The sequence below is a fragment of the Emydura macquarii genome, unplaced genomic scaffold (assembly GCF_026122565.2).
Source record: "Emydura macquarii macquarii isolate MOO-44397 ecotype Brisbane River unplaced genomic scaffold, CSIRO-AGI_Emac_v2 contig_499, whole genome shotgun sequence".
In the NCBI taxonomy this organism is placed as follows: Eukaryota; Metazoa; Chordata; order Testudines; family Chelidae; genus Emydura; species Emydura macquarii.
Genome location: NW_027130636.1, coordinates 15,961,637 through 15,976,361, shown reverse-complemented (window position 1 = coordinate 15,976,361; position 14,725 = coordinate 15,961,637). Strand labels below are relative to the sequence as shown.

Here is a 14,725-nt window from a genome sequence, read left to right as displayed (position 1 = left end):
GCACGCGTTCCTCCCTGGAAGCCCCGAGTGTGTTTGTTGTGCTCGGCCCCGCCTACGTGGGCTGGTGGAGGGCCAATCGGCAAGCGCCGATCTCCGAACGTGTGGGAAGCGCGGCTGTGTCTCCGCCCCATCCCACCAACTCTCGGTCTCGGGGCGCCTCTTGACCAATCAGTGCTGGGTCCGCTGGGACTGGGCTCGTGATGGCCGCCGGAGGGGGGTGAGTACAGGAGAGCGAGCACCGCAGGCAGCCCGCAGAGCTCGAGGTCGGGCGGGCGCGCGCGCAGACGGTTGGAAGCGGCGGCGTGTAGACTGTGTGAGGTGGGCGCGCGGCAGGGGCCGGCCGCTCGGTGGCTGCCGGCGGGGGTCGGAGCGCGCTGGAACGGGACGGGGCGGCTGGGCTCGGAGGGGCCACGCGGGTCTGCGCCTAACAGCCGGGCCGCGAGCCGGTTCCTGCTGCTCCCGCAGCTGAGGAGAGGGGGTCTGGCCGAGGCTTCTAGGGAGATCACGGAGGGCGAGGGCGGGTCTCTGCCCCGGCCGGGCCCGGGGGAGGGTCGTTGTGGGTAGTGTAGCGCTTGGGGACGCTGGCCGTGGTGACAGCTCCCCCTTGCGCTCCGGGGGCCGTCCGGGAACTGGCGCTGCAGCTCTTTGCGCTGCCCAGGAGGGTCCCCGTTCTCTCCCTCGGGACGGGCAGAGCCAGCGAGTCGCGCTATGCGGGGCTAGACGGGGGCCAAGCCACTGTCTCCTGTACCTGGGCTGGGGAAGGTGCCCCTGACTCGTGTCTGCGCCGCCGTTACGGGCCACACAAGCGGGGCGGGGGCGGGGCCGGGGCCGGGGCGGGGGAGAGCCAGGGATATGTTCATAACCAGGCCCTTCCTGCGCCGGCCGGGCCAGCGCCAGCATGTCCCTGCCCCTGCCTCTGCTTGACTGCGGGAGCTGGGGTTTGGTTTGCCCATCTCCCCGGAGCTCGGTGGGCAGTTAACACTAGCTGATGCCAGCCCTTGGAGATGTGTCTTTTTGAAATCTTCACTTGCTCTCCAAGTAGTTGTGGAAACTTGAAAACAAACCATCCCTTCACACAGCCCCCGAAACAAAGCAAAAAAGTTGAGTGCATTTCATGGATATAGAAGCTGCTTGTATGATATGCTAACACTTCTAACTTGCCTTTTGGGTTAAGCACTCAGCCAGTTCAAAGTAGTGGCAGCCCATTGATAAAAACTTCAGTCTTTTTTGTATAAATCATTCATTATATTGGCACCTTTAGATACTCATTACTGTAATTCTGGTACAGTATCTTGTTTCTTTAATATACGTGGTCTATTTAAAAAAAAAAGTAGCAATGTGTTCTGCAATCCTTGTGCATGAGAGGCATTATATAAATGTAATCACTTTGTCTATGGCTGAACTTCTAGAGGCTGTTCTGGAGAGAAGTGCCACGGTTGTTTAAAGTGCACAATGATGACGTTATTCTGCACTGTAAGACAGAAAGTGAAGAAATATTGTCTCTTTGAAAGAGCAAGATGTGAATGTGCCAGAGAATCAAGTTGTCATCAATTTGGCTTATTTTCTTGCCAAACTATATTAAAATAAGTTGCCATATGGAATTTTTTTTCAAAAGGTTCTTGCCCATCTGTATCAAAATTATAGTGACATTTTCATACTGACTTTGTGGGAAATGTTCTTTGTATTCCAAAGGAACCAGCTGAGAGATGCAAGGCACTCTGTAACATGTTCTTCAGGAATTATGCTTGGAAATTTGTCACAGGTTCCTTTCAACACACTTCACAGGGTATTTTTTTGCTTGTGTATTTTGCAATATTGAAGTTAAAGTTAAAGGCAGATTGTGAGTTTTTTCCTATTTAAAAATTGCTTCAGGTTGTAAATCCTTAAAAGAAAATTTTATTTTATTTTTTTTAACTGAGCCCAACAATTAAAAAGATCAGAAGTACTTCTCATTATGTATTTCTGGAAATCTGTTTAAAAGTAAAATTTTAAATACTGTTTTCTAAATATTGTACTTACACTGTGCTTATCACTATGGTATCTGAATGCTTTACAGAATTATCTAAATCCAAGAGATAGGCCTTGTCTACACTACAAAATAAGTTGACCTATGTTAGGTCGACTTACAGCCACCCCATTAATTACTGCGGTGGTTGATTTTCCTCACCAAGAGCACTTCCACCAAACAAAGAGGGGCAGTGTGGGGAGCTGAGAGCCTGGTCTCAGCTCTGTTGGCAGCTTCCTCCGGGGAGCCCGGCTCCCAGCTGCCTGCTTCCCCCCTTCACTCCCTGTTTCCAGCTGGGTGCAGGGTCCAGCCACTCAGGTCTCCAGGGCAGTGTGGGACAGCTGAGATCTAGCTGCCTGGTTTTCTTGTCAATTTCAGGGCTTCAGTGATGTAAGGAAACCAGTGTCTACATTGACATTGCGTTGCCCTGTGTACGCTAACATAAGCCTTGTAAGCCGACATAAGAGACAATAAACCTCTCCTTGAAGTGGTTTTATGATGTTGGTATAGCAGGGGAATTACATCGGTCAGAGGAGTATACACTCCAGTGTTTTGTCGACAAAAGCTGACTTTTGTGGACACGAAAGCTACAGGAGATGCCTTGCAGTGCACAGAATAGGGAAGAAGAGACTAATTGGACAGTGAAAGTAGAGGGTTATCCAAGCAAAAATTCTTAGACCTGGTCTACATTAGAGACTTTTGTTGACCAAAGTCAGCTTTTTGCACCAAAACAGTAAGAAATCTGTTGCAGCATATCTGAATTGGTGACATAGCTCAGTCAAGAGGTAGGAGAGCACCTGGTATCACTCCAATAATTCTCTCTGTTCAACTGAAGGAAGCAGAACCTGGAGAGAAGGTTGCTAGGATGACCTTTGGAAAGATGAAAGGTGTGCTGGGAGGTTGAAAAGGGGAGATTGTTTGTTTGTTTGAAATGAAGTGTCAAGAAGAGAAAATGTACAGAATCCATGATAGTGAAGAGAGAGAGGGAGAGTGAAGAGTAAAAGTCAGGAGGAAAAAAGAGTGATCACTTATGAAGATCTTAATTTCAGAAGGGGAGAATAAGGTTAAAATGTAGTTCAAGATCCAGCTCAGCTGGGAGACTCATATCTTGCTGAAGGCTCTTTTGCCCGAAGGGGTGGGAGAATGACAGTCTCCTGGCTGTAGGTGTTTTGGGGAAGGGGAATGGTGTAAGTCGCTTTTTTCCTTCTTTACAAAGGTTCAGCATTGGTGCTCAAGCAGCTTTGCATGTGGGGGTGGGAAGTTCAGTATGCTGGGCAAGGGTCTTGAGCTTCTACCCTCATTCCCACAGGGGAAGCTGTGGGACAGCAGATCTTGTTAGAAAGAAGTTTTCTATGCCTCGTCTCATAGAATCTACTGAACTTATGCCCTTCCAGCACTTCCTGTTTTACCATTGAGACAGGCAGAGTTACAGGGAAGTGCAGTGAGGCTCCTGTTCATGGCAACCCCAAGGAAAGGTTTAATAGCTTACATGCAGTTTAAGGCTAGAAACGACCATTAGATGATCTAGTATGACCTCCTGTATATCACAGGCCATTAAATTTCACCTGGTTACTCCTGTGTTGAGTCAAAATTTAACTCCTCAGAAGACTGAATTGTTGTGTGCCATAGGCAGAGAACAGGAGAAACTGAGGTGCTGCCTGAGGCTTCTACAGTGTCATGGAATTGATTAGATGGGATGTGACTAGATGATCCTAGTTGGTGATCCATGCTGCAGAGAAAGGTGATGAACCATTGAAGGTCCCTGCCAATCTGACCTGAGGGAAAACTCCTTCATAACCTTAAATCTGCCAATCAGTTGAACCCTGAGCATGTGAGAGAGAGAAATCAGTTAAGCATTTAAGAGAATATTCTTTATATCACCGCAGAACAGTGGTCCACCATGTCCCATCTTCAGCGGTGGCCAGTGCCTGATGCCTCCGTGGAAGCTGAAAAAAATAAAATAAGTAAATCTCAGAATACATCTGGCCAATTGTGCATCAAAGAAAAAAATTCCTTCCTGACCCCTGGAGGCAACGAACTGAAACATTGAAATACGAAATTTAGTTATAATCGTTGTCTTAATGTGGAGCTGCAAGTATTATGTGCATGCTGAGAATGATGCAGAGCTATCTTTTCTCTCTGTGGCTCATGAAAGGAGGGAATGAACAAGGGGATTCATAGACTCCAAGGCCAGAAGGGACTAGCACAACCATCCAACCTGACCTCTTGCACCCACAAGTGATAGAATTTCCTCAGAAGATGGATTAAAGCACATCTTCTAGGAAGATACTTAATCTTGTTTTAAAGGCTCCAAGTATGCCTTTGTCTAGGAGATTGAAAAGCCCCTCACCATTAGATATCTTTTCCACGTGTGATTACCTATACACAGTGATCAAGTCACCTCTCAATTGTCTCTCTAATAAGCTGCATAGACTGAGCTCCTTAAGCATCATATCGTAAATTTGTTTTCCAGCTCCACAGTCATTTTTGTGGTCCTTTTTTGAACTCTCTCCAGTATTCCACATGCTTCTTGAAATGTGGACACCAGAACTGGATTCAGGGTTCTAGTAGTGGTCTTACAAATGCTTTTACAGAAGCAAGCTCGCTTGCCTATTTCTACTTCATATTCCCCTTGATATATATCCAGTTATTGCATTAGCCCTTTTGCTCCAGCATTGCACTGAGAACTCATGTTGAAGCTGTCATCCACAATTCTTGAAGCCTTTTCTGACTGCTTTTCAAGACACTCTCCCATTCTGCAGCCCTTGTCTGCGTTCTTTGTTCCCATGAGTATTACATTGCAGTTAAGCTGTTTTAAAATGCATTTGGTTGGCAGAAATAATGCAGTGGGAATGCAGATGGGGGAAGTGGGGCTTGCAGGAATAAAGTCCTAAAACAGGACTCATTCCTATGATCCAGCCACAGGCACTCTTATTCCTCACCAGCCTTCTCAATGTCTTTTTTTGGGGGGTGACTCTGAGATGTTACCACCTCCAGTGTTACCAATTAGCGGAAGATATCGTTGTATATATTTCTCATCAGAGGCAATGGGTTGTCATTATCTGATACAGGTAAACATATGGTTCATCCTAGTAAACTTCAAATGGAGCAGGTAAGGGAGAGAGAGAGGGAGACTCTTTGATGAGCTGGCCAGTGTAGCAGTTTTACCCCCTATTGAGGCCCCTACCCTCTGATCCTTAAAATGGCTTGCAGTCTTTAGGTCCTATTGAAATTGTTAGGAGAGCCAAAGTTAGTGTGAATTAGCTAATAATAACTAGAGGGGGATGCCAACTGAAGTGGAGCCAAGACTAGCTGTAGCCCGTTTCCGGACTCTGAGGGTACTTCTTGGGGAAACTCAGATTACATCATACTGGCACTCTGCATGCCCCACTGGCTCCGTTTAGAGTCTGACTCCAATTCAAGGTCTTAATTCTAATGTATAAAGTCCTTTACGGATTAAAGCCTTGGTGTCTTGATGATCACCTCTCCATCAGTGACTTGCAATGACTGTTGTACTTAGAAGGGACCCTATAACTGACTGAGAGCTTACATGGGGATGAGTTGTTTAAAGCTTGGACCAGGGCATTTGGAAGGTCTTTGACTGTGGAACTGTATCACCATGCATCAGGAGGAACCTGAGTCTTATATTTTAAATTTAAGGAGTGTTGCAGAGCAACTAAAGCAAGGAATCCAGGCTAACCTTGTCTTTTCTAGACAAATGAATTACATTTCTTTACTTTGTATTTTGTGCCTAGATTCTATCATTGGGACTTGAAAAAATTACCAGATACATACTAGCTAGAGAGCTATACATTCAAGTCGAGATAGATAATAATAAATTTGTGGGGGTAGGAGAAGGGAGACTATTTTATCATCCTTGTTCAGAAGCATCATCCATGTGAGAAGTCCAGCTCCCCTGCTACCAGCTGCTGGGAAGTGGATTTTATCTCAGTGCTGATCCTACATCCTGTCTGGGTCTTGATTTTTTTGTGTATTGCTTCTGGCTAGTAGCCGTATTGTAAATTTGAAGTTCTAGCTGCTGGCAGAGATGAGGAGTTTCCTGTCTTGTTAGTCCTTTCAGATCCTTCTAGCTTCTGCTAGGTTAGAGATTGGTGAAAGAGTCTCCATTGTTACAACAAATTGATTCTGGAGAAGGGGTGTAAGATGAGATATCTACACTACTCTACTCCTTCCTCAGTCTCCGTTGTTTGGGTCTTTTCCCTCTGATAACTCAAGTGCTTTCTACAGCTGCTAATAACTTTCTCTTCAGAGCAGGAATCTGTCTAATCTACATTTGTGTAGTGCATAATAGAGTAGGGGCCCTGTAATATAAATAATAATTACTTTCCTAAGTAGTAGCATGAAACTAACTTGATTCTTGACAGTTTCACGGTTGCCCACAAGGTTCTGAATAGAAGTATTGAAAACATATCAGCCTTAATTTAATGGGCAACGGTTTCAATTTAAGAGGACATTGTCAGTTTGAAATCTGGTCAATTAAAAAAAGTTAATAGTTTCAGATATTGCACTTACCCCTGAGTCCACTGCCAATTTTTGTGGTTTTTAAAAAATACACTTTATTATTTTTAAGATATTTCTCTTTCCTTTTGCAGTGGAAATTGTATATAGTAAATAATAACTATGCAAACAGGGGAAATCGTATATAGTGAAACTAAACACAAAATGCTGTCTCATATTATGAAGTAAACTGTGAGAAAATATTTTTCTGTAATCTTAAATGATAGTAATTTTAGGTAACAGTAGCAGGCAAAGAATTTCAACTGTATTTGTGTTTGTGTTTTTTTTTAAGTTGCCGCTGTTACTTTAGTTATTGCTTGTCACACCTATGTGCAGCAGAGGCAGGAGCTATCTGCCTACAGGCTTCGGAAGACAACAGTTCACGTTAGCCTTTGAAACATGACATCAGTGCAATCTTTGCAGTCATAAGATCTTAACACTGTTTTTTAAATGAAAACTTCTTGGTTTTTGGTATGAATGTCACTTAACTCTGCTTAAACTTCCCACTTGCCCAGGGTATGTGGACAAGTGGATTTTTCAAGCTCTATCTGTAGTGAAGAGTACATTAGAAATAAATTGATACTTTTTTTAGAAAAAGCATGTTTGTTACAGAACAAATGCATTAAAAATTAACCGACATTCAGTTTATCTTGTTCTGTTATGCAGCAGCTGAATGGAGAGAGCTAAAAATACAGTTTCTGTGTAGTTGGGGTTGTGCAGATTCTATGTGAAATTGAGGAAATCAGCTCTGCAAGAGAGAGCTAAAAAGTGTAGCGTTCTTCACAGTAGCTTGTAAGATGAAATGTATGGAGAATCCTGCAGTACCCATTTATGATGCTGCTGTTTAAAGACATAGGCCAGATCCCTGACCCCACTAAGTCTTACTTTGTGCTGTTTTAGTGGTGTAAAGCAAACTTAAAGCTGGCACAAGTGGCCAGCTGAGGAGGATTCCCTTTGTGTAGAGAAGTCTTCTGGTGATGTCAAGCTGGTGTATCTGGCATTATACTACCCCCACACTCATTGGAACCTCTAGTGCAGGGGAGTGGCTGAGGAAAAGGGAGCATTGCTACTGCCTTTGTGCTGGAGGATGGGGTAGATTGCACCCTCAGCAAGTTTGCAGATGACACTAAGCTAGGGAGAGTGGTAGATACTCTGGAAGGTAGAGATAGGATACAGAAGGACCTAAACAAACTGGAGGATTGGGCCAAAAGAAATCTGATGAGGTTCAACAAGGACAAGTGTAGAGTCCTGCACTTAGGAAGGAAGAATCCCATGCACAGTTACAGACTGGGGACCGATGAGATAGGCAGCAGTTGTGCAGAAAAGGACCTGGGGGTAACAGTGGATAAGAAGCTGGATATGAGTCAGCAGTGTGCCCTGGTTGCCAAGAAGGCTAATAGCATATTGGTCTGCATTAGTAGTAGAATTGAGAGGAGATTGTGGGAAGTGATTATTCCCCTCTATTTCGCATTGGTGAGGCCGCATTTGGAGTATTGTGTCCAGTTTTGGGTCCCCCACTACAAAAAGGATGTGGACAAGTTGGAGAGAGTCCATCGGAGGGCAACAAAAATGATTAGGGGGCTGGAGCACAAGACTTATGAGGCGAGGCTGAGGGAACTAGGCTTGTTTAGTCTGCAGAAGAGAAGAATGAGGGGGGATTTGATAGCAGCCTTTAACTGCCTGAAAGGGGGTTCCAGGAAGGATGGAGCTAGGCTGTTCTCAGTAGTGGCAGATGACAGAACAAGGAGCAACAGTCTCAAATTGCAGTGGGGGAGGTGTAGGTTGGACGTTAGGAAAAAGTTTTTCACTAGGAGGGTGGTGAAGCACTGGAATGGGTTACCTAGGGAGGTGATGGAATCTCCATCTTTGGAGGTTTTTAAGCTGCGTCTTGACAAAGCCCTGGCTGGGATTATTTAGCTGAGGTTAATCCTGGTTAGTCCTGCTTTGAGTAGGGGATTGGACTAGATGACCTACTGAGGTCTCTTCCAACCCATTTTCTATGATTAAACAATTTCCAGTTGCTAAAACTGTCACTTGGGCCAATTATAGATGGTGCAATTTAGAGCAGCCACAAAGCTACTCTTTAAGTTACTTCTTTGTGACAGGACTGGCAACCCACGGATCAGGGATCTGCAAAGGTGGTGCTAAGTCTTCTTTTCTGTGCCCCTTTCCCGAAACTGCTTTGTGCACCAAGTGGCTGGTTCTGATGATCTGGGCCAGAATGCAAACAATAAACTTAAAGTTTTTTTTCTTCTTTGCTTTGTGGCATCACTTGAAGTGTGCAGTATTTTCAAGCAAAATATTAGTGATGAGCACTTTGTATTGGGTGTTCTAATTGAACTACAACATTTTTCAACAGTAACTGACATTTTTGCATACTGACAATCTGATCGGCATGCTGATCCCTAATAAGATTGGAGCTGTTATCTGTTGCAGAAGTCTATATATATATCATGAGGCTTCCTATCTGCCACCATTGGCTGGAATAGTTTAGAATTGGTGCTAATCATTTCCTGTTCAAGTTTCTTCTTCCTGCTTGCTCCCATGTTCTCTGCTCATACTCTGCTGTTTCCTATCCATATTTTTGATTGGTTGTTTGATTTGTTTCTACTTATATTTTTTTGTTTTTTCTTTCCCAGTAGTTGGCTTTTTCAACCTCATTTTGATCAATTTTATTTTTTTAAATATTGGAATTTGATTATTTTGGTAGTTTGAACACAAAAAACTTACATGAGAACTCCATGTATAACTTTTTTGATGAAGAATTATGTTTTCCATTTGTAGAATCTTCATTTTGAAATCTTATTTAATAAAAATATCTATATTTTTTTCTTAGCCATAATTCTCTATTTTCCTCTTTAGGTATTTGGACATTGTTAATGAATAATGGGGGAGATAGAAGGAACGTACAGAGTACTTCAGACTCCTGGTTCTCGTTTGGGAGTCCAGAAGAATACTGGAGTGAGTACGCTGGAGCCAGAGCAGAACCTTTCTACAGCAATGGCAATGATACCTGCCAAAATGCATGAGAAGGATCTACCAATCAAAATAAAGCTGTTGGACAACACCGTGGAAGAACTTGATGTTGCGGTAAGAAGGGTTCAATCTGATTTCAGATAAGTTTAGTTTCAGGTAATGTAGAATTTACTGTATCTACTAGTATATAAACTGATAAAACTTCAAGGGAACTTCTGAAGTGGAGGCTCATGTGTGACTCACGACAAGACGGGAGAGAAGCCACTGGTCCTGCTTCAGACCATGGAGCAGGTCCCCAAACAGCTCACTGTAAACAGACCTCTCCATTTGCTCATTGAAGACCTGCAAGTGTAGTGCTTAGAAGCAGTGCAGATGTTAGTATCTGAACTATGTATATAAAATAACTTCGGTTTTGCTGAATATTTCAAAGATGTCACACTTGTACGAGAGTTGGTTTATACACAAGCACTTACAGTATTAAGAATGTTATTAAGAATTAATTAAGAATGTTAGTGGTTATTTTCTTTTGCATTGGTGAAGCTCCAGGTATCTGGATATGACCACTTCATCTTATACTTTCATGTCTCTCTTGGAGCGCTTACCAAATTATTTTTCACTTCCTGATTAATGACTTAATGCTCTCTTGATTTTTGAAATGGGAAAAGCCTGAAGTCTGTTTTCTTAAGTCTGTTTTGCACCTTCTTGAAATGAATCTGTGACATCAAACTCCACACAATTTGGCAATTCTGAGCGTTCTCTCCACATTGCTCTCTGAAAGGATAGCCTTGGCATCTAGGTCTGGGATACTTGGTCAATATGTTTGCTGAGTAATTGAGGCAACCTTTAAAAATTGATATTTAATTAAAAATTGTGGGGTCATTGTAAAAACAACTGAACATAATTTTTCTTCTCTTTGTTCTCCTTCTCTCCTGCTCTTTCTCCTCTCCCCCATTTCCCAAAAATTAAACTGAAAATATTTCACAGGGAATAGGGTTAGAAAACTCCTTTCTATTTCAGTTAAGATACATTCAACTTTCAAGTTATTCTACCTTAGTAAAATACCAACTCTTTTAGAGCAAATGTACAAAGTTTTAAATTGTTGTGCAGACTTTAGCAGGTTTTACTAAATAAAGCAAGAAGAGTGACCTCACATAGAAATGCAGAAATTGGTAGTTTTTCTTTGAGTGATTATCCATGTGTTTTTACTCTTGGTGTGCGTGTGTCCCAAGTGTGCAAGATCCACTTCTTTTGGCCAACAGTGTTTGTAAGGGCATTCCCCCCTATTCGGCATTGGTGAGGCCACATTTGGAGTATTGTATCCAGTTTTGGGCCCCCACTACAAAAAGGATGTGGACAAGTTGGAGAGTCCAGAGGAGGGCAGCAAAAATGGTTAGGGGGCTGGAGCACAAGACTTATGAGGAAAGGCTGAGGGTACTAGGCTTGTTTATTCTGCAAAAGAGAAGAATGAGGGGGGATTTTATATCAGCCTTTTAACTGCCTGAAAGGGGGTTCCAGGGAGGAGGGAGCTAGGCTGTTCTCAATGGCAGTAGATGACAGAAGAAGGAACAATGGTCTCAAGTTGCAGTGGGGGAGGTCTAGGTTGGATAGTAAAAAAAAAACCAACCAAACAAAAAAAACCAAACCATTTTTCCCTAGGAGGGTGGTGAAGCACTGGAATGGGTTACTTAGGGAGGTGGTGGAATCTCCATCTTTAGAGGGTTTTAAACTGTAGCTTGACAAAACCCTGGCTGGGATGATTTAGCTGAGGTTAGCCCTGCTTTGAGCAGGGGGTTGGACTAGATCAGTGTTTTTCAACCTTTTAAGTAGCAAGTACCCCCTAACTTCTGAAAATTAAAAGTCCCCCAACACTTAGTTTTCACTCTGAGAAATACAATCTTTTTCCCCTTTACTGCTGGACAACTGTATTTCTCATAAAGCAGGAGAATTCTGCAATGCTATGTGGCTGTGGCAGATCACAAAATCCCCTGCTGTTTCTCCCCTCCTTCCTCCTCTCCTTCCTCCATATAGGAGCAAAGATCAATGCCAGCCAATCACTATGGCCTGATGGCTGGGTCATGTGGTGTTCTCACACAGGTGGGAACTTGTGAAGTATGAGCAGGCGCTAGCAGCCCACCAGAGTCGATAGCAGCGCTCCCCATGGCCGTCCCTAGGGGGGTGCGTACCTGGGGCAAATCATACTGTGTGGGCCCCTCTTAACATTTTTATACTGGTAAAATCTGGGGCTGTCATAGTTGTCAATTTCAATGTTGAACTAGAGCGGTGAAATTGACAAGTAAGCCTGCTGGTAGAGCCCAGCTCCAGGACTGGGCAAGCCCTTGGGCTCTCCACCTGGCTTTCTGGGCACCAGGCTTTCAGCCGAGGAGGGGAGCTGCCCCCCCCGGGCAAGTTGTAGTTGGCTGCCGTCTGGCTGCCAGCTTGGGAGGTGGGCGACTGCCACCTGCTCCATGTTGGGGCAGAGGAGGTTTCCGTGCAGGCTAGGACTCGGGGATGTGGGCAGGCAGCTGCTGCCCATATTCAAACTGGGACACGGGAGGCTGTCTCTCGGCTCAGAGCCGGGGCGCAGGTAGCAGCCACCCATCTGCGAGCCCAGCTCTCAAGGCGCAGGGGGCTGCCACTGGACTCCACCTGGGAGCAGGGACCAGGCAGGACCAGGCGGCTGCTGCCCAGCTTTCCAAAAAGCCAGTGGCTGCTGCTCAGCTTCCCAGGACTGGGGCGGCTGCCATCTACCTCCTAGCTGGGACTGGGCGGGAAGCAGGCGGCTGCAACCTGACTTCCCCGGAAGTCTGCGACTGCTACTCACCTCCCTTCACTGGATTTTTCGCCGTGTACCCCCTGCCTGTGTCTCGCATACCCCCAGGGGTACGCGTACCACAGGTTGAGAAACTCTGGACTAAATGACCTCCGGAGGTCCATTCCAACTCTAATATTCTATGATTCTATAAGCGCAGTCCTGGATGTTCTTGTCCCCTCCCCCCACCCAAGGGCATAAAGAGTATACCAAATCCCTCATTTTCTTCTTACTGCCTGAGATAGCAAGACCAAACTCCTGCGGTGTCTGGCTGCTTTGCTGCATCCTGTGCTAGATGGTAGGTAAGGACTAGGTGTGGGATAGTTTAGTAGTTCATCTTCTTGCTTATTGGTAACATGCAGCAATTTTTACAAACTTGTCAGTTTCTAATTTTAGGCTAGAACCTTCCCACTTTCTGCATGAATTTTCAGGGCCACTTGATGACAGGTACTCTTGGTGCCTACATAGTTCAGAAGAACAACATATTCCCGAGCAACATACCATTAGTTGATCCTTCTCTAAGTGGACTCAACAAACTAGATAAGCTTGCCTAAAATGTTTCTTCTGGAGTAGCTACGAAAGCCTCCTTGGGCGCAGAAAGGAAGGACACAGCTAGACCTCAGTCCTGTGGTCAATCCCTTTCTATGAGCACCCTGGTCAGGTGACATTCCATCTTAAGATCCTGGGCTATGTTGACCAAGAGGCCTCAGTCTTCTGCCTCCATTCTAGCTTCAACAACTTCTGAGGGGTAGGAAGCAACACAAAAGCAGAGTTGTAGGTCAACCTTTCCACTGCCTACTAAGTCAGAGCATAAGATTAATATGTCAGACTCATCTTAGACTCAATAGTTCAGTGGCAGCTCCCTCTGGTGCCCCAGTACTGAGTGTTAAGAGAGCTCTGGTGGTATCTACTAAACCTATGGACTCTCTCTCTCTTGGTACCAATAATTTGGTACCCGGCACATCTGTGCTGGACACCTGGGAACAATGTTCCTCAGTGCTTTGTTTCAGGGACTCATGGTGTACTGTTAAAACAAGAAGTGGACTCCCTTCTAAAATTTAGAGAGGTAGAGGAGGTGCCCTTAGAGTTCAGGGGGCAAATGTTATTATTCCCTTTATTTTCTCACCCCAGAGAAAAAGAGGTTGGTGTTCCATTTTGGAGGTCCCCACATCTGGGCTGTGTCTAAGGCTAGGAGATTCTTTCTGCATAGCATCTCTAAGATGTGCCCTTTGCTATCCATCCACACAGCTAAAATTCTCATCCAGGCTCTCATCATCTTGCATCTCAGTTACTTGAACATTCTTCTCTTTGGCCTTGATGAATGCAGTATTGTCCCACTCATATCCATTCAAAATGCTGCTGCACAGATCGTTGTTCTAACCCGGTGCTTTGTCCACCTCACCCCTCTCTTTGCACCTCTCCACAGGCTCCCTCTTTATTGCATCAAACATAAGCTACTTGACTTTGCTTTCAAGGCTCTTCACAACCTATCCCCACCCTATGTAGTCTCTCTAACGAGATGTCATCTCTGCTTCCGATTAGTCCATGAGGCCAATCTCCATCACCCACTTGTTAATATTTCAAACAAGCATCATGATGCTTTCTCCATACTGCCCTTGGTGTTTCTGAGCTCCCTGTAAGCCTGGGCAAAACTAACACATTATCCTCCTCCAAAACTCTTCTGTGCTGTGATGCCTACAACAAACTTGATAATGTTTAGGCTGTTAACGTGCTGAGACCACTGCCTATCATGTTTATTAATTTTGTCTTACTATCCATCTTCTGTCTTTCTTCTTATACTTAGATTGTAAGCTCTTTAGGGAGGGGACTATCTTTTAGTTCACTGTTTGTACAGCACCTAGCACAATGGGATCCTGGTCTGTGAGTCAGGCTCCTAGGCACTATGATAATTCAAATAATAAATAAAAGCAGAATAGACTGTATGAATAGTGTTACAACAGAGCAGACAACTTACTGGGCTGCTGAGTGCAAAGCCCCCCTTTCTCTTCTCTCTTTAAAAGTTCATTTGTCAGATGGCTGGAGAGAGGACTTACAGCTACATACTACTGATTGTGAAGGAGTATTTGAAATTCTCCAGCTTCTTGTGGTGGTGCCCCTCTGTCATGATGACTGGTGGAAGGGTGGCTGTGCCAAATTTGAGTGAATGGTGCCGCAACCCTGCGGGCCAGGTTGCAATGCCCAGAGTTGAGGCTGAGGCCGGCCTGCAGGATAGGAGCTGTTGCAGCAGGATGTGTGCAGGATGAGCTTGCTCTGCCGGGCCTCCCATCCTTGGGGGGTAGGACCCAACCTCTGGGGAGGGATGGATAAAATGAAACTCCCCCAAAAAAACAAAAAATTAGAAAATAAAATTAAGACTCTCGTGTGGCTCTAGAAATTACTGAGTCTGGGAGTGGAAG

At 44.8% G+C, this 14,725-nt stretch overlaps 1 protein-coding gene across 1 annotated transcript in view; it reads left to right on the top strand.

Annotated features, from left to right (window-relative positions):
- The first annotated feature begins 228 nt into the window (after positions 1 to 228).
- Positions 229 to 14,725, top strand: part of FARP2 (FERM, ARH/RhoGEF and pleckstrin domain protein 2) — a 158,021-nt gene continuing 143,524 nt past the window's right edge. The window contains exons 1-2 of the mRNA XM_067539002.1: positions 229 to 318; positions 9,386 to 9,613. Coding sequence (XP_067395103.1) covers positions 9,410 to 9,613 — 204 coding nt within the window. The 5' untranslated portion in view covers positions 229 to 318; positions 9,386 to 9,409. The remainder of the gene's footprint in view (positions 319 to 9,385; positions 9,614 to 14,725) is intronic.